This window comes from Danio rerio, chromosome 13 (assembly GCF_052040795.2).
Source record: "Danio rerio strain M-AB ecotype USA chromosome 13, GRCz13ab, whole genome shotgun sequence".
In the NCBI taxonomy this organism is placed as follows: Eukaryota; Metazoa; Chordata; class Actinopteri; order Cypriniformes; family Danionidae; genus Danio; species Danio rerio.
Genome location: NC_141033.1, coordinates 6,344,399 through 6,367,500, shown reverse-complemented (window position 1 = coordinate 6,367,500; position 23,102 = coordinate 6,344,399). Strand labels below are relative to the sequence as shown.

The 23,102-nt window shown below is 39.1% G+C and overlaps 1 protein-coding gene across 6 annotated transcripts in view; it reads left to right on the top strand.

Moving 5' to 3' along the window:
* syndig1 (synapse differentiation inducing 1) overlaps nt 1-23,102 on the top strand; it is a 53,840-nt gene that overhangs the window by 13,294 nt on the left and 17,444 nt on the right. For all 6 annotated transcript variants that reach the window (XR_015505640.1, XR_015505639.1, XR_015505641.1 and 3 more), the window contains exon 3: nt 8,580-8,717. Coding sequence is in view for 1 of the 6 variants with exons in the window: in XM_087278978.1 (XP_087135104.1) it covers nt 8,580-8,717 (138 nt within the window). In the remaining 5 variants the exon portion in view is untranslated. The remainder of the gene's footprint in view (nt 1-8,579; nt 8,718-23,102) is intronic.

Sequence of the window (23,102 nt, the reverse complement as noted above, 5' to 3'; positions counted from 1 at the left end):
AGCTTTTATAAAAAATGACTGACTTGGAAAGCCAACAGAGTCATTCTCAAAACGTAGCCTTATATACATTTCTGGAGATCGCGAATTATGTAGCCAGAAGTACGTATGGCTGCATGTAATCTTTTTTTTTTTTTTTAAAGATTTATTTTTGGCCTTTTATTAAGTGGATAGGACAGTAATGAGACAGGAAGCGAAGTGGGAGAGGGAAGGGGCGTGAAATGTACTCGAGCCGGGATTCGAACTTGGGACACCCTGAAGTGCTACTGCACCATATGTCAGCACGATAACCACTAGGCTATTGTGCCGACTGTCATCTTTAAAATGAATGCTATGGGGTGGTATAATGCCATTCCTTTTTGTGCCTACCAGTTGACCACTTACTTTTAAATGGACTGCTTTACCAGTATGTTCCGTGGCTCGCAGTGTACGTCAGCAGACTTGAGATGCAAAGAGTTGACTGTGAAGACCAGATTCGAGTCCGACCAAGAACATTTCCAGAAAGTGAGTAAAACAAAAATAGAAGCCCAAAAAAATAAATAAATAAACAAGTAAATAACAGTGTGATGCTGTGTTCACACCAGAAATAGCCGCGTGAACATTTGAGTTTACTCTTCATTCGCGCGTCAAACCCTGCTTCAATCGCGTGTCAAATTCACTTCAGAACAGACGCGGATTCCCGTGATGGGCAGGGCTCTGTCTGCCCGAAATTCTAGCTTCATAGCTAAATGGCTAAGATGGATTTTATGAAGAAAATAACAGTGTTTATGTGTTTATGAAGACTGAAAAACAGCGTCAATACGTTTAGGGTCGTCTCTGAGTCCACTACATCCTTTCAGAGGTGCATCCAGCTCCGTGAGCTCATAAACTCCTCCAGAAACTTAACCTGGATGACGGAGGTTTTTAGCGGTGCTTCTGACTGAGCAAAGCTGAGTTTGATGAACTGTGGTCGGTGAAGGCTGGAGGATTTCCCTCGGAACACCGACAACAGGTTCTACGTCCCAATCACGCCCCCACAAGAGCAAGCTTCTGATTGGTTAACGCGGCGCGAATGTACGCTGATGTTCAGATTTTCAAAATCGAGAGATTCGCGCGAAACGCTCGTTAAGCGCGTCAAACTTGCAAAACGCTCAATTGGGGAATTGGGTGGGCACTGGTCAATTAGTGCTTTCTAAAACACTATTGGTTGGGTTTGGGGTGTGGTCGACTTATTTGGAGGCTGTGTTAAGATCGTGCAAACGAAAGACCTGGGGTGGGGGAGGTGACTGGGGCTATGGTGCTTATGATTGCGCGGTGAAGAGGGTTGTAGGTGCTAATGATCGAGCAAAGATGAGTGAGTTATTTGGAGGCGGAATTAAGGCTGGGGTGAGTTCTGATCGTGCAAACTGAATACTGGGGGAGGGGGGTGGTTGATGGAACGATTATAGATTTTTTGGTATGGGTATAGTTTGAGGAATAGTTGATCTGTTACAGTTATCACAATTATTATACAGTCATTAACTTCACTGAACTATTAGTTCATGAAATCACATGAACGTTTTAAAATAATTATTGTCCGGTGCTCATAAAATTTGTAATTAGTAATAATTATGGGTGGCACAGGGGCTCAGTGGTTAGCTCTGTCACCTCATTCTTTAGCACGAAGGTTGCTGGTTTAAGTCCTGGCTGAACTAGTTTGCAATTCTGTGTTGACTTTGCATGCTCTCCCCGTGTTAGTGTGGGTTTCCTCTGGGTGCTCCTGTTTCTCCCACAGTCCAAAGACATGCACTATAGGTGAATTGAATAAACTAAAATTGGTCGTAGTGTATGTGTGGATGAGTGAGTATAGATGTTTCCCAGAACTGGGTTGCAGCTGAAAGTGCATCCACTGTGTAAAACATACGCTGAATAAGTTGAATAAAGGGACTAAGCTAAAGAAAAATGAATTAATAATTAATAATTAAGAGTTGAGATGTTCAACTGCCGTCTGAAATTTCCATCGTAAATGAACATGATTCTCAACCTCCTTTGTTTATTTTGAGATATTTCACTTTAAAGACTAGGAAAAGGACTTATTCTTTGGCATAAAAATGACGCTATGGAACATACACACAGGGAGCCTGATGAAAATGCTAATTTTAAAGGAAAATGTCAGAACGCATTTAGAGGTTTTTGCATCTAAACTCTTCATATATACACATATTTGCATTGTGGCATAAACATTTTCTTTCTTTTTATGGAATCTTTTTACATTCCATTTCAACTTCCAAAGAATGTGTTGTGAAAGTCAAATGTAGTGTGTGTCTGCATCTGTTGTGATAGAATTACAGTTGAATAAACTGCATAACCCTCTAAAGGCACTCGCATGTCTCTTTTGGGTATTCCATAATCAGCTAATCAGAAATGCAATTTATGGAGAGATTAATCAGGCTATGAATCATGGGGAATGAAAATCTGATTGCATTGTCCTGGAGAAAAACATTGCTTGCTAGAGCAGAGGACAGAATGCACAGCCACTCCGATGACTCATGTAACACTTTCCCTCATTGCTTTCAGAAGAGCATAGCTGTAGCTTGTTTTTTTTGGAGAAATGGATTTATATCTTACCTGCCGAGAGAACTCCATCATGCCTTCTTTCATAATCGCCACCTTTAGCCTTTATCCTCTGTCCTTTTTGAAGTTCATTTTGAAATCAAATTAATGGAGCACTTGACACCCTGATTATGCAGACGCACTTCTCAATCTGTTGCATCATTACGTTGACATGCTGGTAGGAAGAAGATGTTCCAGCAGGTTTTTAGAGCACCTCGCTGCTTCACAGCAAACATCAATATACTAAATATTCACTGCTGATGGTGGACCATTCCTGTCAACATTGGGATGTGAAAATAAGGTATATGCCCACCATAATAAGGGATTCCCCTGACCCCCCCATTTTAAAAAATCCCCAAATTACCAAATATGCTAATTTGAAGCTGTTTTGTTGTAAATAAACTGTTAAATGGTCAGTAACATGTTTTATTATTACTATTTTTTACAAAAGAAAAAATAAATGGTGTACATCAGCAGCTAATAAATTAGCAAACAGTTCAGCTTATTAAAATTAATAGCTATTATAATTAAATAGAATCAAGCTATCAATCTCATTAGCTGTTTCTTCACTGTATAACTTACACATTCTGATTAAAGACCAACGAATGAATCTCTTATTTGTTTAGTTTTTTTTCCTCGTTTGATTACATTAAATACCAGAGGTGTCACTTTAAAAATGCACACATCTAACGTTATAATGAAAGCATTCGACTGCTTTCCTAAATTTTTGTGCTCACCCTGCTGAAAAATCCAGCTTAAACCAGCCTAGGCTGGTTGGCTGGTTTAAGCTGGTCGACCAGGCTGGTTTTAGAGGGGTTTTGGCCATTTCCAGGCTGGTTTCCAGACATTTCCAGCCTGGTCTTAGCTGGTCAGGCTGGGAGATGACCAGCTAACACCAGCTTGACCAGCCTAGCCAGGCTGGGAGCTCAGCCCAAACCAGCTATGTCCAGCTTACACCAGGCTGGTCAAGCTGGTTTTAGTTGGATTTAGCTGGTCATTTTCTAGCCTGACCAGCTAAGACCAGGCTGGAAATGGCTGGAAACCAGCCTGGAAATGGCCAAAACCCCTCTAAAACCAGCCTGGTCAACCAGCTAAAACCAGCCAACCAGCCTAGGCTGGTTTAAGCTGGATTTTTCAGCAGAGCATTTAGGATGAAATTAGTTGTGTTTGAAAAAAACACACCAAGATTGACATCTTTAGACATTATTATTTTTATTAGTTATGTGTATGTCTGTTTAAAGAGACTTTTGCTCCGCTTCAAATCACGAGTACAGAATCCATTTTGGAAACAGAATCTACTATTTATCACTATGGAGTGCGTCAGCTGATAGTCACGTCCCACTGTATGACTGTTTTGAGGATTGCATATGAAGTGGAGACGGCATCTGTAATGAAAAAGAAGAGAATCGCAACGTTTTTATATTTTTTTCAAAGTTTTTTCATGCCTAAACAAAGCGGAAGCACAGAACAGATTCGCATTTAAGAACAAAGGGTGACCCCTGGTGGTTTGGCGGTATAGGTTGTGTATATGGAGGATTGGCTCTTTAATGTTTATTGGCACCCTTCAGAGGAAGACTGAAAATACAGGGAAAATACTGTTACGTACCTTTATGGGATAGAACTGTAAAATAGGCGAGAATCCCGGGAAAAACGGTGGGGTTGACAGGTATGTGTTGGACTTGATCTCGGCAGATAATCTGATCCGGCACCTCATTTTACCAATCCCCCTTCTCAACCGCCCTCCTCCCCTGTCTGCTGTTCACTTGCACTTTCTTCCACAAGTCCCCAACCCTCTTCAGTTTCATCTGCGACCAGGGCCGGAGCAAGCTGAACTGCCGCTCTAGGCAAAGGACGGTTATGCCGCCCTCAACCCTAAAGTGAAACTGGAGGGACGCCACCCTCCATATTCTGCCGCCCTAGACGCGGATATAACTGAGGGCGCGGATGTTGAGGGTAGTGTCGCGGACGCCGCCCTAGACGCGGATAAAACTGAGGGCGGAAGAGGTGAGGGTTGTGTTGGGGACGCCGCCCTCTGTATTCTGCCGCCCTAGGTGGCCGCCTAGGTCGCCTCTATGGACGCGCCGGCCCTGTCTGCGACACTCCTGCCACCCTCAGCCCTCCACCATCCACCTCACTAACTCCCAACCATCTCTCTCCCTCCCCCCTGGCTGTCCACTTTCATGCACGGCACCTCTCCATCCTCGCGTAACATGCTGGATCCGTTACTCCAATCTGTTCAAGGACTTCGCAATTTACATATTAAACACTGGTTAATACCAACAAGACTCAGCAAAGTCTGTTTGCTTGTGTGTGCTGTATATAAAGTCTGTGTAATCTGTCCTTGAGCAGCTCCCAACTGTGTGTGTGTGTGTGTGTGTGTGTGTGTGTAATCAACAAAGAACCAGAATAGATGTGTGTTAGGTGCATGACAGGATTTGTAGTTCTTTTGGTGGCAGATTTGTGGTTCTCCAGGATGTATGTTCTGTATGGACTAGATCGCTGGTGATTGTGACAGAGTCAAGTGCAGATCTTGGGTTAAAAATTGAGTCAACAAGCTGTGAAGCAAGTTGCCTTACAATTTTAAGCCGAATCAACTTTTCTTTTTTACAGTGTAGAAACTGGGAACGTCATGGTGGTGCAGTGGGTAGCACAATAGCCTCACAGCAAGAAGGTCGCTGGTTCGAGCTCCGGCTGGGTCAGTTGGCATTTCTGTGTGCATGTTCTTCCATGATTCCTCCGGGTGCTCCGGTTTCTTCCACAGTCCAAATACATGTGGTGTAGGTGAATTGGGTAGGCTAAAATGCCCATAGTGTATTTGTGTGAATGAGTGTGTATGGGTGTTTCCCAGTGATGGGTTGCAGCTGGAAGGCCAAAACACATGCTGGATAAGTTGGCGGTTCATTCTGCTGTGGCAACCCTATAATAATAAAGGGACTAAGCCAAAAAGAAAATGAAAGAATGAGTGTGTCAAATGAAAAACCAAAAGTTGGATTCAAGATGACCGACTTCAAAATGGCCATCCTGGTCACCATCCATCTTGAAAAGTTTGCCCCCTCACATATGCTAATGAGCCAGAAACAGGACGTTAATATTACCAACCATTCCCATTTTATTTAGGTGTATCCAAATAAATGGCCCACCCTGTATATTATATTAATGCATTCCATGGCACTAAAAAGGACTAAAGCATAACTATCAGCGCAGCACAGATTTGTGATATCCAGTATAGTCTGGCTGGCGTCTCCTCCACTCGTCTTCATTTAGCCCGTGTGCAAAAGACTTCTGTTCGCTGTGTTAACATATGCAGATGTCATTTTGGTGCAAATTGGTGACAAGAAAGCCAGGTTGTGCAAGCTGTTTATGCGCTTGTGGATAGTAAATAAGACGAAAAAGGAAACATCCATCTACGCGTTGAAGCTGTGACTAAAACATATCCAAGAACATGTCTTGCAGTGTGATTCACAGCCAAATCAGTCTCAAAAATAATACATCTACCACATAAAATTCATAGTACATGCAACTAAATTGGCCGTAGTGTATGAGTGTGAATGTGAGAGTGTATGGGTGTTTTCCAGTTCTGGGTTGCCAGAGGTTAACGAGAATTATTTATATTATTTATTAAATCCCTATTAATTGTATTTTATTAACGTCTACTCCTACGCCAACCTTAAACCCAACTATCAAAGTAATGTAAAACAGATCTGGAGCTGGAGCTGCTCTATTAGTTTAGCTGATTAACCATGTGGATGGGTGATACTGGCCCATGTCTATCAGCTGATAACCACTGATACCGGCTATTCATTCCAATGATAACTTTTGAATCCAGTGGAAAAAAAGAAGTTGGTTGATTCAGTATTTTAGCACCAGGAATGTGAATATTTAATTTAATTTCATTAGCTAAATGTGTTTGTTTATGCATGAAAAACAATTAATAAAATAATGATCAAGATGTTTCCCAGAGATGGGTTGCGGCTGGAAGGGCATCCACTGCGTAAAAACTTGCTGTATAAGTTGGTGGTTCATTCTGCTGTGACGACACCGGTTTAATAAAGGGACTAAGCTGACAAGAAAATGAATGAATAGCAACTGCCTTTTATAGAAGCACAACTGATTTAAAAGCTCAAGAGTGAGCTGTAGCTGAATAAAATTTGAAAGTATCTTGAGTTTGTGTTAGCCACAAACCTTGTTTAAGCGATTTAAAGAGCCCATATTATGGGTTTTTGAAAATTCCCCTCCATGTAGTGTGTAACACAGCTCTAAGTGAAGTAAAGTATCCAGCTAAGGCTTAAATCTGTAAGAATACAGTGTTTAAAACTGTTGATTCATCTATAAAAGAGTCGACTCATAGTGCTTCAAACGAGTCGCCTTGATACCGATTCATTAGGTGTTTCGCCATGACGTACGAACGAAACCAAGTTATTCACGTGCACGCGCAAACCCGGGAGATTTCAAACCTGAGGCCCCGCCCTCTGACGCAGAAACCCAGACACACACACACACACACACAAACACACGCACACACAAACATGCCGGTCGATTGAAGTCACACTGCAGATGGATATATTGAGTCTCTACCCAAAGATGAAACCTCAGCATTATAGCCAAGCAGTTGGAAACTAAACTTCTGGAAACTACATGCTACAAAGAATACTTCATTAGCGTTTGTTAAAGGAAGGATCAGTAAAGAGTAACTTAATGCTGGACGTCAGGATGGATTTTTCTTCCTCCATTTCTCAAGTGTAAGTACGTGCGATTAAAGTTGCCTCGTTTACTCTAGCTTGCAAATGTATTTAGTTGTGATTTGTTACTTGTAACCGAGTGTACTGTATCAGGTTAACTGGCTATATTCTCTTATCGCGTGCAAAGTCACGTTAAAAACGCGACGCGTGCTGCTTTGTTAACGGAGCTCCGTGGACGAGGAGAAGTGTGTGTGTCTGTGTGTGCGTGTGCGCGCGCTGTCGTCCGAAGGTGTGTGTGTTTGTGTGTGTGTGTGTGTGTGTGTGTGTGTGTGTGTGTGTGTGCGCGCGCGCGTTGTCGTCCGGAGCAGGGTTAAGTGCGTGTGTGTGTGTGCAATATGTGTCTGTGAAAAGAGCAGAGTGAGAAGCTAGGAGATCTCCTCAACTGTTTTTGGAGTTTTTGCTCAATAAAATAGTCAGTCGTCTGAATTTTCAAGTCCATAGTCTGTATTTATATTGACCCACTGGCAGCTAAAATCCACGCCTACACTATCGAGCGTGCATGAACTGTGATTACTTTTATATTGCTGATTAGCTGTTTGGCTTTTCACTCTCTGACTGAAGGCAGTCGACCAATCGCAACAGACTGTCATTGGTCTAATCAGCGCAGATTAGCTTCGCGCTAAGGAGGGGTTTGGGAACAAATGAATCACTGGACGATTCATACAGGAGTCGCTGGGATAATTAGGTAAAAATAAATGCAGATTATAAGACCATGAAAGTGTTTTTTTGACCTTGCATGCATATTAGACTGTTGTTGGAGACCCTTACAACCAAGATATGACCCTATTTCATGTATAATATGGGCTCTTTAACTAAAATCCCATTGCAAAAAAACCCATTGAGGGAACCGTTAAGATGCTAACTCGCTTATAGGTTTTTGCATACAAATTGACGTCATAGTTCCTCGACTCTATTACAGCCTAGCAGACTCCCTCACCATTGCTGTTTGTTGCCCACACTGATAGCTGGAGGGGAGTGGTTAAGTATCTTAGCTTAGCTTAATTTTAACTGAAAACAATTAAAGATTACAAGGGCAACTACTTGTTTTCTGAATGACATGAACAGATGAATTGTTCGCCATAAAACTAGCAATGCGAGCAAACAAAGTCATGTGGTTAGTTTTGATTTCATGTGTACATCAAATTTATGTAAATCAGGAAGTGGGATTTAAATCAAAAACATTTGCTCTCACTGTGTCCCTCCCCCACAAACTTTACAAATCAAAGTTACACGTTAGCATTATTACCCTTGTGTTTTGTGTGTTTTCCTCAGAGCGAGTATTCAAGTGACTCAGAGAGTGAAGACAATTTCCTCCTGATGCCCCCGAGGGACCACCTGGGCCTCAGTGTTTTCTCCATGCTCTGCTGTTTCTGGCCGCTGGGAATCGCAGCTTTCTACCTGTCTCACGAGGTGAGAACTGAAGCTCTCAACTGTCTATTGTGCATAAATGCCACATTCAAGCTGCATTTATTAATAATACGTAATTAAAAAGTAGGCTACCTTTCAATTTTTCCAAAGGTAAAAAACATTGTATGATCTGGAGAACCTTATATTCCTTTATAAAGGTTAAATGAATGTTAAATAATCATCAGTGAATGTCCATAAAAAGTCTGTATTATCAAGAGTGAGGAGCGTTTACAGTTGCCAGGGAACGTTTCGTAACCAAAGTGTGGTAACAGGTGGTCGTACTGTGTAGTAATGGCTACTTCTCTGCATAACTCAAGTCTGTTCTGCTTTATAACAAAACAACAAGGCACAAGGAAATAAGTTACAGTGTTGCACATAAAATACTGATTCTCAAGATTTTGGAGAAGGCCTTCATTTAATTTATTTTTTCATTAATGTATTATTAATTTATTTCTAGTTTTGATTGCAGGGATTGCTTTAAAAAAATCTAAATACGTCTGTATACTGCTACTACTACTAACAGCAATAATATGAATATTGCTAATTATTTAATTAGGTAACACTTTATTTTGATGGTCCATTTAAGTATTAGTAGACTGTCTGCTTATTAACTGTTGATATTGCTTGTAGATGCAATGTAACTTAAATCCAACAAATAGACCATTAAAAAAAGTGTAACCTGTAATAATAATAATAATAATAATAATAATAATAATAAGACAGATACAATAGCAATAATATAACATTAATAAAGATACGATAACAACTTGATTTTTGTCTTAATTAAGTATATTTTGCAAAATATAAATAAAATTATAAAATAAAAATGATGATGATGATTATCATCAACTTTATTATCAACATCATCATCAACATCATCATTGATATTATTATTATCAGTATTATTATTACTATTATTATTATTATTAATATTATCATAATCACAGTTATTGTTATTAATAATAATGTAAAAAATTAATTATATATTTAAATATAATATAATATATTAAATACAATTAAAATATGAATAAATAATAAGACATATTTATCAGTGATGGGTTGCAGCTGGTAGGGCATTCGCTGCGTAAAACATATGCTGGATATGTTGGCGGTTCATTCTGCTGTGGCGACCTCAGATTAATAAAGAGACTAAGCTGAAAAGAAAATGAATGAAAGAATAAATAATAATATATTAATAATAATAGTAATTAAAAGATAATATGATCATCATGGCTTTTATTATTATTATTATTTTGTCTTAAAATAAGTATATTTTGCAAAATCTAAAAAAAATCATAAAATAAAAATTATCATCATCATTATAATTATTGATATTATTATATTATAATTGATAATATCATTCATTCATTCATTTTCTTTTCGGCCAGGGGTGTCCAAACTCGGCCCTGGAGGGCCAGTGTCCTGAAGATTTTAGCTCCAACTTGCCTCAACACACCTGCAAGGCTATTTCTAGAAAGCCTAGTTAGAGCCTTATTAGCTAGCCCAACTGTGTCTGATTGGGGTTGGAACTAAACTTTGCAGGACACCAGCCCTCCAGGACCGAGTTTTCAACATGCCTGGCTTAGTCCCTTTATTAATCTGGGGTCGTCACAGCGGAATGAACCGCCAACTCATCCAGCATTTGTTTTTACGCAGCGGATGCCCTTCCCATCACTTTGAAACAATCATATACGCAGCGGATGCAACCCATCACTTGCAAACAATCATACAAACTCATTCACACACATACACTAGGGACAATTTAGCCTACCCAATTCATCTGTACCACATGTCTTTGGACTGTGGGGGAAACCGGAGCACCCGGAGGAAACCCAAGTGAACGCAGGGAGAACATGCAAACTCCACACAGAAACGCCAACTGACCCAGCCGAGGCTCAAACCAGTGACCTTCCTGCTGTAAAGCACTACCTACTGCGCCACTGCGTCACCTTATTATTATTATTATTATTAATATTGTTATTATTACAAATTTTATTTAAATACAAATAGAGTAGAATAGATCTTTTGGAGTAATAAAACATCACAAAATATATCTATTATTCTAACTATATTAGCATTGCTACAGAAATAACATAAACATATGAAAAACAATTGATTTTAAAGACAAAGATAGTAATAATAATAATAATAATAATAATAATAATAATAATAATAATAACAATAACAATAAGAACAATAACAACAACAACAACAACAACAACAACAATAATAATAATAATAATAATAATAATAATAATAAATATAAGAGCAATAACAACAATAATAATAACAATAGGAACAACAACAACAACAACAATAATAATGATAATAATAATAATAATAATAACAATAACAATAAGAACAACAACAATAACAACAATAATAATAATAATAATAATAATAAAAATAATAATAATAAAAATAATAATAATAATAGCAATTTTCATTAATAATAATAGCAAAAAAATACTTTTTTTTCTTGATATAAAGAAAATTTAAGAATCTAAATAGGTACTGTCCACTATTAAGGTCTTTCTGTGCAATGGAAAATTTCCTTGAGTGTTGAATGTTCTTTAAGGCCAATAAATGACTTCTATTTTTAAGAGTGTAAGCTGTTTACAGTTGCTAAGCAATATATATCACAACCAATTATAATAATTTGAGCATTTCAATATTTCACTGACACTGACCTGAAGGCAATTATTCACTAAACCTGCAGAAAGATGCACAGCTGAACAGCAGGTTTCCAAAAAAAAAAAACTCACAGAACTCTTTATCCAGTCCTTATTCATCACACATTAAGCATTTAAAAAACAAATATTCCTTTATGTAGTCTACCTTATGCTGATGGGCAAACGATGCAGAATTTCCCGGGTTTGCCACATTGTTTTGTAAAGGTGACTAGAATACTGCAGTGTCAAATGTATTTATAGCTCACCGCAATGCTCTTGAGAGGAGAGAGATTGCTTACAGAACGAGCAAGAGGTCATTCGCCTTAGAAGACACAGTGATAATTGCAGTGTTTTCACATATTACCGATTCTTATTAAACACATATTTCAAAGCATTCATAAAAACCTTGACCATTACGAGGGTGTTCATTTCTGTTTGTTTGTGAGAAAAACAATTAAGCGGGGGGTGGGGTGGGTGGGGGGTGGAGTTTAATGAACATTTTATATGACAAATAAACACAACACTATATTTAAAAACAGTATACGGATGATAGCAAAGGGATTAGCCCTTCTGTGAAATGTTCACTTTCACAAGTAATAATTTTAATAACTTTTTCTAATAACTTTTATTTTTGTCATTGTGAAAAAACATAATATTAAACAATGCCAAATCAGAAAAAGTTAGGACAATGTGGAAATGTGCAAATTAAAAAAGTAGTGATTTCTGAATTTACTTTGACTTGTATTTCCTTGCAAACAATACAAAAAACATTATTTAATGAGTTCCTCATGATCTTTATTGTTTGTGTTTTTAATAAACAAGTATTTCAATTTTGGTTCTTGTAACACATTTAAAAAAAAAAAAAGTTACTACGGGAACAATTTTTGGCTAGTAATCAGGTAAATGGTTATGCAGTCTCTGTCACCATCTTGTGGCGGAAAATTAATCATCTTTGCCCTGCTCAGTATGACAGGCTGGCCACCGATGCGCTGACTCTTTGAAATGATAAATATTTAAACACATTCTCGCCTAAAAAAGCCTCAAAAGTACATTATGTTGTCCAACAGCTGCAATATTTGTTAAACTGTAGTGAGTTTATTGATCTGCTAACACTTTATGTGGACGGAGTAATCCAGAAGGATGAGGAAATTCTGATATTGCAGAATATCGCACGACTATCAGCCAATCAGATTCGAGAACCAGACAGAACTGTTGTGTGTATGTATATGTATATGTATATGTGTATATATATATATATATATATGTGTGTGTGTGTGTGTGTGTGTGTGTGTGTGTGTGTGTGTATATATATATATATATATATATATATATATATATATATATATATATATACAGACAGACATTAATAAAGGGACTAAGCCAACAAGAAAATGAATGAATAAATGAATATATATATATATATATATATATATATATATATATATATATATATATATATATATATTCATTCATTCATTCATTCATTCATTCATTCATTCATTTTCTTGTTGGCTTAGTCCCTTTATTAATCCGGGGCCGCCACAGCAGAATGATCCGCCAACTTATCCAGCAAGTTTTTATGCAGCTGATGCCCTTCCAGCCGCAAACCATCTCTGGGAATATTTATATATATATATTCCCAGATATACTGGGTCGCTGGTTCAAGCCTCGGCTCAGTTGGGGTTTCTGCGTTGAGTTTGCATGTTCTCCCTGCATTCGCGTGGATTTCCTCTGGGTGCTCCGGTTTCATCCACAGTCCGAAGACATGCGGTACAGGTGAATTGGGTAGGCTAAATTGTCTGTAGTGTATGAGTGTATGTGGATGTTTCCCAGAGATGGGTTGCGGCTGGAAGGGTATCCGCTGCGTAAAAACTTGCTGGATAAGTTGGTGGTTCATTTCACTGTGGTGATGATGGTGTTTGCAAGGATTTTTATGTCTTTAAACTTGGAGTGTTTACATCTGATACTGACTTTAAAATCTGCTTGAACAGGAAGTTGCTAAGACTTTTATTTTACTATGTTGATGTACTTCCAAATACAAAGGAATAATGAGGAGGGGATGAGGCTTCCTTTTGCACATCATTTCCTTATAGCAAATTAACGGTAAGAGAGTGTATTAATATACAGTTGCTATATAAGCCATCAGGTTGACGTCAAAAGAAGGACCGCCATTTCAAACACAGAAGCAAATGAGCAGACTTCCATTGAAGATTACTAAAACAAACATTTATTTTTCAGTGGATTAACTTGCACGGATTAATTATTCACCTTAAAAACAACAATGTGAGCTATAGCGAAATAAACATTGTAAATTCTGATATAACGCTGACTTTAAAAGCAGCTTATGTCTTCATCTCTATATGCCTCTCCCTCTGTTTCTCTCTTTCTCTTTCATCCGATGCATCACGACTCAACACCCACAGCTCTCTAATTCTCTGCCTGAAAAAAAAACAAAAACTGGAATCCTTTCTCAGCCTCTGCTTCTTAAAATCTAAGCCTACACCAAAATCAATTCACCACAACCCCTCTGCAAACCCAATCACATTATTTAGCCGGATCATGTAAAAACCTCAGAACAGAATGAGCACGCCTCTGACAGATCCCTTCTTTAAATTCTAAAATGTTTTTAATATAAAATATTTTTTAATAGACAAAAAAAATATGTGGGCGAAGCAGTGGCGCAGTAGGTAGTGCTGTCGCCTCACAGCAAGAAGGTCGCTGGGTTGCTGGTTCAAGCCTCGGCTCAGTTGGCATTTCTGTGTGGAGTTTGCATGTTCTCCCTGCGTTGACGTGGCTTTCCTCCAGGTGCTCTGGTTTCCCCCACAGTCCAAAGACATGCGGTACAGGCGAATTGGGTAGGCTAAATTGTCCATAGTGTATGAGTGTGTGTGAATGTGTGTGTGGATGTTTCCCAGAGATGGGTTGCGGCTTGAAGGGCATCCCCTGCGTAAAAAACTTGCTGGATAAGTTGGCGGTTCATTCCGCTGTGGCGACCCCGGAATAATAAAGGGACTAAGCCGACAAGAAAATGAATGAATGAATGAAAAACAAATATTTGATTGCTAATACTACAAAAATGCATTGTATAATAATGGATAACAATCCAAATAAATCCAAATGTGTTTATCCAATAAATAAATAAACATAGTGTGCTATGTAGAATAAAAATAAATAGAGCCAAGTACTGAGGAAATATAGCTACTATTTAAAGTAAACTGGATTTAAATTAACTTTGTGAAATCTGCCTTTATAAGCATGTGTTACAACTAACCCCCTGTCTGTTACAACTTGCCCTGCAGCAGGTGGGGTAAATAGTAACATTCATACTATTGGCATTTTTGGCAATACTGCACAGAAAGCATAAGTGCAGCGATCATACAACCAGTGCTCATTTGTAGAAGAGATTTGTGTGTTGTTGGTAAAAAACAAATGTTTTGTCTAACCCCATTCCTTTGTTCATTATTAGGCCAACAACCTTCTCCTTGAGGCTGCGCACTGTATACTATTAATATCTGAAGTTAACGTTAAAAAGTATATGCAGGTTGTTAGTATTTAGTATATTTTTGTATATATATATATTTTTTGTATATATATTTTCGTATGTATATATATATATATATATATATATAGAGTATATTTTGTATATATATATTTTATATATTGAGCAGATTTGTAAAAAACATTACCATATGGCTTTGAATGGATGAATACCAAAATCTACTCATTAATCCGGGTGATTAATTTACTTATGGTGGGTTTCGAGAGCGAGTGAGTCACGGAAAAGAGCAGTTTCCTGTGGGTTGTGGAGCTTCTTCCAGCCAGCTCACGCTCTTTGAAAATGAATAACTTTTTTACGCTCTCGATTTCAGCTGCAGAGCCTTTCATTGGTCTCTCTTAGACGTCTCTTTTAATTAACGATGTCCTTTTTGAGCAATTATCCAGCAATCAATAGAACACAAACTCAAAATCAACATTTCATGACAAAAGTCTTTAGATAAAACCTCACAAATATAGAGGATATGATGAAATTTATGCAGCAGTGCATTAAGTTGGGGATAAAGTAAATTGAGGAGATTGTTATTGCCAGCCCAATGCAAAGCAGAGCAGCTTTATTAGACTGAAGGGTTTTATTTTGCAAAAACAACATGGATATACTTTATCATGCTTATTACACGGCTACTTGCAACAAAACGTAAAAATATAGACGTTATAATAGTTGTAATACAGGGTGGGCCATTTATATGGATACACCTTAATAAAATGGGAATGGTTGGTGATATTAACGTCCTGTTTGTGGCACATTAGTATATGTGAGGGGGCAAACTTTTCAAGATGGGTGGTGACCATGGTGGCCATTTTGAAGTCGGCCATCTTGGATCTAACTTTTGTTTTAGGAAGAGGGTCATTTGACACATCAAACTTATTGGGAATTTCACAAGACAATCAATGGTGTGCTTGGTTTTAACTTAACTTTATTCTCTCACGAGTTATTTACAAGTTTTTGACCACTTATAAAATGCGTTCAATGTGCTGCCCATTGTGTTGGATTGTCAATGCAACCCTCTTCTTCCACTCTTCACACACTGATAGGGACACCGCTGGATAAATGCCAGCTCAGGCTTCCAGTATCTGTAGTTTCAGGTGCTGCACATCCTGTATCTTTACACCAGGAGTCATGTCTCTGTACATTGCTGCATTCATCTTTCCCTCTATCCTGACTAGTCTTCCAGTTCCTGCTGCTGAAAAGCATCCTCACAGCATGATGCTGCCACCACCATGCTTCACTGTTGGGATGGTATTATCCTGGTGATGAGCGGTGCCTGGTTTTCTCCAAACGCAACGCCTGGCATTCACTTCAAAGAGTTCAATTTTAGTCTCATCAGACCAGAGAATTGTGTTTCTTATGGTCTGAGAGTCCTTCAGATGCCTTTTGGCAAATTCCAGGCAGGGAGTGGCTTTCGTCTGGCCACTCTACCATACAGGCCTGATTAGTGGATTGCTGCACAGATGGTTGTCCTTCTGTAAGGTTATCCTCTCTCCACAGAAGAACACTGGAGCTTAGACAGAGTGGCCATCAGGTTATTGATCACCTCCCTGACTAAGGCCCTTCTCCCCTGATTACTCAGCTTAGATGGCCGGCCAGCTCTAGGAAGAGTCCTGGTGGTTCCAAACATCTTCCACTTACGGATGATGAAGGCCACTGTGCTTATTGGAGCTTTCAGAGCAGTAGAAATGTTTTTGTAACCTTCCCCAGCCTTGTGCCTTGAGACAATCCTGTCTCGGAGGTCTATAGACAATTCCTTTGTCTTCATGCTTGGTTTGTGCATTGACATGCACTGTCAACCCTGGGACCTTATATAGACAGGTGTACGCCTTTTCAAATCAGGTCCAATCAACTGAATTTACCACAGTTGAACTCCTATTAAGCTGCTGAAACATCTCAAGAATGATCAGTGGAAACAAAATGTACCTGAGCTCAATTTAGAGCTTCACAGCAAAGGCTGTATAATAATGTCTATAATTTTCTTCATTTGGACTTAGTTTGACAACTTTCCTGTGAGCAGGCTAACCCAGATAGTACTTTTCTTTCCAGTATAGACTCCAGTAATACAAAGAAAAATGTAAACACATTTTTTTAGCAATTGTAATGTAAAAAAAAATCATTGTCTTTGAATTCAGAACGTGTGTGTGTGCGTTAAAGGCTCAGTGTAATACAGTCTGAATGGTCATGTATTATAGATGTAGCGTAGCTCCAGGTCTTTTCATCTTCTCACTGGGTTTGGTGAGAGGGCTAATGGATGACCGAAGTGAAAGTTATCCGCCGCTGGGATGTACTGTGTGAATGAGCCAGGCGTGATGTGCCTTGAGGGAGGCCAAAGCAGCCTCTTTGAACAGCTCTTTTCCCATTCTCTTTCACTGGTGTCATTTTAAAAAGGTTATTGCTGTCTGCACATGTAATTGCATCAGACTTCTAAAACTTTTAACTTCGAGTCAGATTAATGTTCCCACTGTTATTCTATTTTTAAAGGTCCTTCATTTTGTTTTAATATAATTGGTTCGCTTTAATTTCCTCACGGCGACACGGTGGCTCAGTGGTTAGCCCTTACAACAAGAAGGTCGCTGGTTTGAGTCCCGGAAGTTGTCATTTCTGTGTGGAGTTTGCATGTTCTCTCCATGTTGGCGTGGGTTTCCTCCGGGTGCTCTAGTTTCCCTCACAGACCAAAAACATTCGCTATCCGCTAGTTAAAGGTGCAGTAGGTGATCTGCCAAAATGCTAACCGCTTAGCATATTATCTTTGGACGGCGGGGAGGGACTGTGATTCAAAGCCACACCCCCTGAAATCGCGAGAGCGCGCGCACCGCATCACAACAGCAGACAGACAACACACTAGTTTATGTCATTCGCCAGTTAGTTAATGCCAGCGGCGTGCAGGAATTACATTTATTACTTTGCCACACTTACATGCTATTTCAGAGTGAATATTCAGAGTAGCGGTAAACAGTATAGGAAGGCTGTCATTGTTCAAAAATGACCCAATGTGAATATAAAAGCAACGTCAGGTTAGGCGGAATAGCGCTATTTACTGATGTTTTGTTGTTAAACTAAATATAAATCTTCATTATAGATACTGTAAAAGGATTTTATGAAACTGAAAATAATCGCATCAATCTTACACCGGGAGATTTCAGTGGCTGAACAACACGTCTGTGCATGTAAGTCACTCATAACAACACAATCTAAGACCGTACTCACACTAGGTACAGTTGCCTTGAACCGGGCCAAAGCACGCTTGTCCCCCTCCCATCTCCACCGACGGCCCGCGCTCACACCACAAATGGGCCTCGGCACGCTTACGTCATCGCTGCTGCACTGTTCAGTGAGAAGCGCTCTCTCACTCGCTCAGCACAGAGGACATTTCTCTAGTTATATTGTTTCAGTCGTTTGTTATGCAGTGACATGCAGTCAAATATTTCGCCAAACAGACCTTAGGGATGCGGTGACACGCAGTCAGATATTTCACCGAACAGATCCGCCACTTTTGCCGCTCATAAACAATCATAAAGCTCTCGTGCTGCAGGAATGAGGAGGTCTGCTGAAGCCGCGCAGCTGTCATGCTGTGAGGAGTTCTCCTCTTTAATAAACTACGGCAGTTTGCGTTCACTGAACAGTAAGAATGATTAATAAATCCATATGAAACAGCCCCTTAAAAGTCACATCTAGCTTTCAGTTTCGGGCTTTGGCGCGTTTTGCACTCACACACAAGCGTACCGCGCCAAAGCCCAAGTGAACCGCGCTCAGGCACACCTCTTCCAACCAGGCCAGGGCCGGCCAAGTGAACTGTGCTTGAGCCCGATTCAGTGCACTCACACTTCTCAAACGATCCGGTAAACGGGCCTGGGCACGGTACAGATGGCATAGTGTGAGTAGGCCCTAACATACGCTTAGCCTGACTAAAACAGTTTTAAAACAGAACATTACCTGTCTAACAGTAATACTTCAGCCATGTTGTCGTCCTTCCTCCAGCGTGCTAAAGTAACTCCAATATTGATTCAGGTTTTTAAAAGTTTCAATTCAGCATTTGATTTCTCCCGGTCCGTCTCGTGACCGAGTGGCCGCTTTAAGGGCGAATTATACCCGCGCCTGGCTTTACAGTAATCGGCCCGAGCTCGTCTGTCCTTCGGCGCCTCCGGCTTCGACTCAGCATTGGCAAGGCCCGCAGCTCGCTCGCGCACATGCGTTTGTGATGCAGTGAACTGTGACCTGTGTGAACAGATGCGCAGAAGTCCGAATCTACACATGCTGACAGACAGTCTGACCTGCTTATCGGAGTTATAGGAGATGTCGGTCCGACAATATTTAATTGGATGAACATTTTTTAGTTTTATGCTTTACCCTGAATATAAAAATACATTTAAACACATTTAGATCATTTACTGTTATCATTACTATTGGACTTATATTACTATTGGACTTAATATTCAATGCAATCTCAACTGAAATATAAAGAGAGGGAGGGACATCGATTAGCCCCTCCCCTTTAAAAAACAACAGCCAGAAAACATAAGATTTTCTTATTTACCAGCTTCACTCATGCACAGCATCACAGAAAACAGTCTCATCATTAGAGAGATTATGATCAAAGTCTAATTTTAGGAGAACAGTCCTTACTCGACCTTAAACCGTGAGTAATTATTAAAACTAGGCCGATCAGTGAATGCCATTCCAATTCTGTCCTGAAAATGAACTATGCGACAATCTGTTTTTGGCTAAGCTTGTGTGCATAATCTGATTCATTGCTTTTCGAGCGTGCTCTAACACAAACACAATAAGCTCCTTATGTAATGCTTCGGTGAGTGTGGGCCTTGTAGAACATAAGCTTTGAATAAAATACCTCTGTTTTTTTTTAAACAACAAGTGGATCCTTTCAACAATACAGTATATCACCGTAGATACACATAAGCCTACTTACCAAGTCAATATGCATTTATGGTGTAGAGGATGATTATGCTGGAATCCCACATAGGAATCGGGCAGGAAATATATTCTGCACAATCTGATTTAATCACTGATATGACTAACTCAGCGATTGTCAAGTCTCATTGAGTTTTTTCTTAATCTTCTGTGTCATTACTCCGTTGTTAATTAGTTTTTACTTTGATTTGATGGTAATTAATTATGCATGTCTAAATTGAGGCAGTAATTAGGCTACTAAGTACAGTTCTTCATCTGAACGGAACAATAGGCAGATAATCGTGTTTGCACACTGACTGTGCATATTAACAGCAGGGGAGGAAGGAGACATGAACTACTTGGCGAATCAAAGTTCAAAGCTAAAGCATGACTAATTCTGCCTCAACAAGAGGATGCTTTAAAACTTGAGGAGATAAGGCACAAACAATAATATAAAACAATTTTCTGGCTTGAATCTTTGGAGATGTGATGTTCATTTGAGTACTTTAACTTGTCCTTTAGTTTATAAAACATGTCATACACAGAAATCGACAGTAAACATTAAACTCACCATTAAATGCCATTTCAACAACATCTCTTTTCTTAAAAATTAACAAAATTTAATTCATGTGAATAATGTCCTGCCTTACATTTTACAAAGCAATGGGCTATAAGCACGGCAAGTGTTTTTCAGTCACTAATACATTTCTGGTGAAAGGTTTAAATGACTATTTTAAATTCCATAAAGTTCATTTTATAGCATAGATAATTCAATTAATTTAAAATAGAATCAGGTAAATACAATGGGGACGGAAATGTTTAGACCCCCTAAAATTTTTCACTCTTAATTTTATATATATATATATATATATATATATATATATATATATATATATATATATATATATATATATATATATATATATATATATATATATATATATATATATATATGTATGTTAATTATTAATTATTGTAGTAAATTTTGTTGTCTTCATTATTATTCACACAGCACCCCCCCCCCCCCCCCAAAAAAAAAAAAACAATCTGAAAAAAAACTGAAATATCACATGATCCTTAGTATTCAGACCCTGTGTTTTCTCCACACATACCCCTTAAGGCTGATTTATACTTCTGCATCAAGCGCTTGCGGCTTAAAAAATTTAACTACACGTCGCAACTAAGCTTCTCGCAAGCTCTGTGATTGGTTCGCTTGGTAGTGCTGACGAGTGTGGGCGGGACCGAGATCTGTGCAAGCCCGATGGAGCAATTGTTTACAAGTGTAGAGTCCTCCCTACTGAAAAAAACAGCTTAAACCAACCTGGTCGTTTTAGCTGGTCGACCAGGCTGGTTGTAGAGGGGTTTTGGCCATTTCCAGGCTGGTTTCCAGCCATTTCCAGCCTGGTCTTAGCTGGTCAGGCTGGGAGATGACCAGCTAAACCAGCTTGATCAGCCTAGCCAGGCTGGGAGCCCAGCTAAAACCAGCTGTGTCCAGCTTTAACCAGGCTGGTCAAGCTGGTTTTAGCTGAATTTAGCTGGTCATTTTCCAGCCTGACCAGCTAAGACCAGGCTGGAAATGGCTCAAAATGGCTGAAAACCAGCCTGGAAATGGCCAAAACCCCTCTAAAACCAGCCTGGTCGACCAGCTAAAACCAGCCAACCTGCCTAGGCTGGTTTAAGCTGGATTTTTCAGCAGGGCTGGGAAGGAGTTCCGGATGGAAAGTTTTATTTTGTGTTTACTTCATGGTTAAAGTTGTTGCACGTTCGCCGGTTCCTGCCTCAAATTGAAGGAGTTTGAACCACTTGTACAATAAGGAAGTGTTCAGAAAAAGAAAAAACACCAGCGAAGAAACTCGACACAGAGGAACATTTACACCTCACTGCCAACTAGCGTTTCAGAAGTGTTATTGCAGAGCAACAGAAACAACACGCAGAAGTATAAATGCACGGCTACGCGCGTTGCATGCGCCGTGGGTCACGCCAATTACGTGATGCAGAAGTATAAACCAGCCTTTAGAATTAAGGACGAAGAGTTCTGTCTTGCTCTCATCAGACCAGAGAACCTTATTTCTCACCATCTTGGAGATATTACAGGTCTTTGATAAAATTTTATTATTTTCCTTTAGAAATATTTTTCAGCCTCACACTGTAAAATGTCCGTTTGTGTATCTTAAAATCGTGATAAAAATCGAAATCACAACAAAAAGAAAATCATGATAGGTTTCTTTTGTTTCTTATTACAAAGCCCTATTTTAAAGGACTGTTCAGCGCAGTGAAGATCTTATTTTGGGCCCTTTTTGAATGAGTGATGCACAGTAATTTCAGTATGTGTAGGTAATTATTAATGCAGAGCGCTTGTTTAATTACGTTACATTTTACGAATGTCTTACTATGGTAATTAGTTTTATAGGGTTAGTTCATTTAAAAAATGAAAAATTGCTGTTAATTTGCCCACACTCAAATAATTGAAGATGAAGAGTATTTTAGCTGAATCTGTGGTCCTTTGTGATTCATATAATGGAAGTCAATTGTCATCCAATTTTTAGGTAAAAAATAAACAAGTCCAAATCAAATCATCTAGGAACATGGATTCAGCTCAAAGAAATCTTAAAGTTCTACTGAAGAAAAAAAAGTCATCTACATCTTCAGTAGCCTAAGGGTAAATAAATTAACTGTATATTGTCATTTTTGGTTGAACTATCCCTTTAAGCCAGGCATGTCCAGACTCGGTCCTGGAGGGCCGGTGTCCTGCAAAGTTTAGTTTCAACCCCAATCAGACACACCTGGGCTAGCTAATCAAGCTCTTACTAGGCTTTCTAGAAACATCCTTGCAGTTGTGTTGAGGCAAGTTGGAGCAAAAATTAGCAGGACACCAGCCCTCCAGGACCAAGTTTATACTAGGGATGCGACAATTAACTGGTTTTACTATTAACCATGATTTAATTTGTCACAGTTAATTAATCGTAAAAGCTTCTCAACACCGTGTTTTTGCACGGAACAAAACTGCAGCAACTAAACAAGTTAGATAGTAGTAGCGAGACTAATAACCATGCACACTGGACTGACTATGACTGAGGCTATTAATTAAGCCAAGCTTGTTCAAGTTTGTTATTTCCAATGGAGGGACGCGCACACAACGCAACACGTTTACGCTTTTCAGGCACACCTAGTTGAGATGACAGGGCTTTTGTGACCGCTGGAACTGTATGCGATTGAGGAAGAAGCAATGGAAAGTACAAAGTGTTTGCAAACCCACTTACAAAT